The following is a 1,913-nucleotide window of genomic DNA, read 5'->3' on the forward strand; positions in this document are numbered from 1 at the left end:
GCTTTGTTTGATACGTACGTGTACATATGAACAGTTCCACAATATTCAAAAATATTCACAAGGCGCGAACCATGTTCACTGATAATTACTAAACGAATGATATTTTTGACGAGAATCATGTGACACTTTCAAAACAGGTGTACCTGATCTTTTCCTTCATCATTTATTATCTCATAACACACACACAATAATACCAATTCTTCTCATCATCATCTTATATATATATAAACACTTGCTCCACCATTTTTTGTTATCATACTTCTTCACACACACGTAGTCTTCTCTCCATATATAGCTCATCTTCTTCTAGAAACTTCTCTTTTTGAAAACCCTCTGTCTCAACCAGAACGTTTTAGCTTTGTTACTACAAAAAAAAAAAAAGTAATAATAATATATATAAAAGATGGCGAAGAAGTTTCTCCGCATCGTCATAGTCTTCGCCGCGTGTTCTTTGGTCGTTAACTCCATTCGCACGCCGCCACTAAGTCCGTCACATCCATCTCTTTTTACTTTTTTTTCTTTCTTGTTATTATATTTACTTGCTTTTTTGTATATATTAATGAACTTTACATTTTTGGTATTGCGTAGAAGCTACGGTCAATGACGCAGATAAGAAAAACGCCGATGTAGAACAAGCTCAAATTCACCACCACCACAAGGTAGGTTAGGTGCACTTTACATAGAAAAAAAAGATATATATGTATCCTTAAAGATCAAATTTAATATTACACACTTTTTTCTAAATATAGCAACCGCCTTTGATTTTTCAGATGATTAATAGCAGGAAACCGTGTTTTTCTTTTCCTCCTCTTAATTAATTATGGATTTGTTGTGTTTTTTTTATGGTGACAAAAATAAAGGATTTATAAATTTTTGATTTCGGATCGGATTCGCTTCAAATTTTTTAAATTTGGATATTTCGGATTGGAGATTTTACTATATATTTGGTTTTTTTTTTTAATTCGGTTTGAATAGATGTCAAATTTGGATCGGATTTAGGAAAAATAAAACAAAGGATTTGTTCAATTGTAATGGAAAATGGTTTCATTTGTAAATATATTTGGTTAAATTTTTAACAAATGTAGCTTAATTTTTTTGGATTTAGGCAATTTCGGACATTTTTCTTTTTCTTAGGTATAAAATTATAACTATATATAGTAAAGTTTTTTTTTATATAAGTTTTTTTGGGTTTTCGGTTCAAATCAAGTTTCCTTTTTTTATTATTATTATTATTATCATTATTACTATTATTTTCTTACACTGATCAAGTTCGATTTAACTATTTAAGTAATTCGTATAAGATAATTTATCATCTGTTCAGGTTTGATGACTATTTGGTTCGAATATAGAACCCGATTATTTTTATTGGTTTCAGATTGATTGTCAAATATCGAATTTTATGCCTAGCCTTAAAATTTATTGTGTATTTATTTTTCAAGGTAAAAAAGGAAATAACCAAAAAAGGAGGAGTAGAAATGGAAATGTATCCGACAGGATCGAGTTTACCGGATTGTTCATACGCGTGTGGTCCGTGCTCGCCATGTAAACGTGTGATGATTAGTTTCCAATGCTCCGTCGCCGAGTCATGTAGCGTCATCTACAGATGCACGTGCAGAGGACGATACTATCACGTGCCTTCTAGAGCTTAATTAAATCTCCGCCGTCTATTTTTTTTGTTTTCTTTTTTTTTTTGGACGTTTGTGATTACAAAAATCATCAGTTTTGGAGGAATGTACAATAAGCTATGGGCCCTTCTATTATTAATATTGGGCTTTTAAAAGCCTTTTTTAAAGATAGTTGAATACGACTGAGTAAGAAGATGCTCGAGAACCGTCACAGCTCAAAGTCAAATGTTTCGGTTGGCCTTTTAAGCTGTCTCCATCATACCGGTTCAAACCAGAACTCACTTTTAT

The 1,913-nt window shown here is 31.7% G+C and overlaps 1 protein-coding gene across 1 annotated transcript; it reads left to right on the forward strand.

The window, feature by feature from the left end:
* Positions 1–241: 241 nt before the first annotated feature.
* LOC17874416 (protein EPIDERMAL PATTERNING FACTOR 2) lies at positions 242–1,818 on the forward strand. The gene is made up of 3 exons (XM_023790282.1): positions 242–485; positions 589–659; positions 1,440–1,818. Exons 1-3 carry the CDS (start codon positions 404–406, stop codon positions 1,647–1,649), a joined length of 363 nt encoding a protein of 120 aa, XP_023646050.1. The 5' UTR covers positions 242–403; the 3' UTR covers positions 1,650–1,818.
* The last annotated feature ends 95 nt before the right edge of the window (positions 1,819–1,913 follow it).

This window comes from Capsella rubella, unplaced genomic scaffold, assembly GCF_000375325.1.
Source record: "Capsella rubella cultivar Monte Gargano unplaced genomic scaffold, Caprub1_0 scaffold_33, whole genome shotgun sequence".
Taxonomy (NCBI): Eukaryota; Viridiplantae; Streptophyta; class Magnoliopsida; order Brassicales; family Brassicaceae; genus Capsella; species Capsella rubella.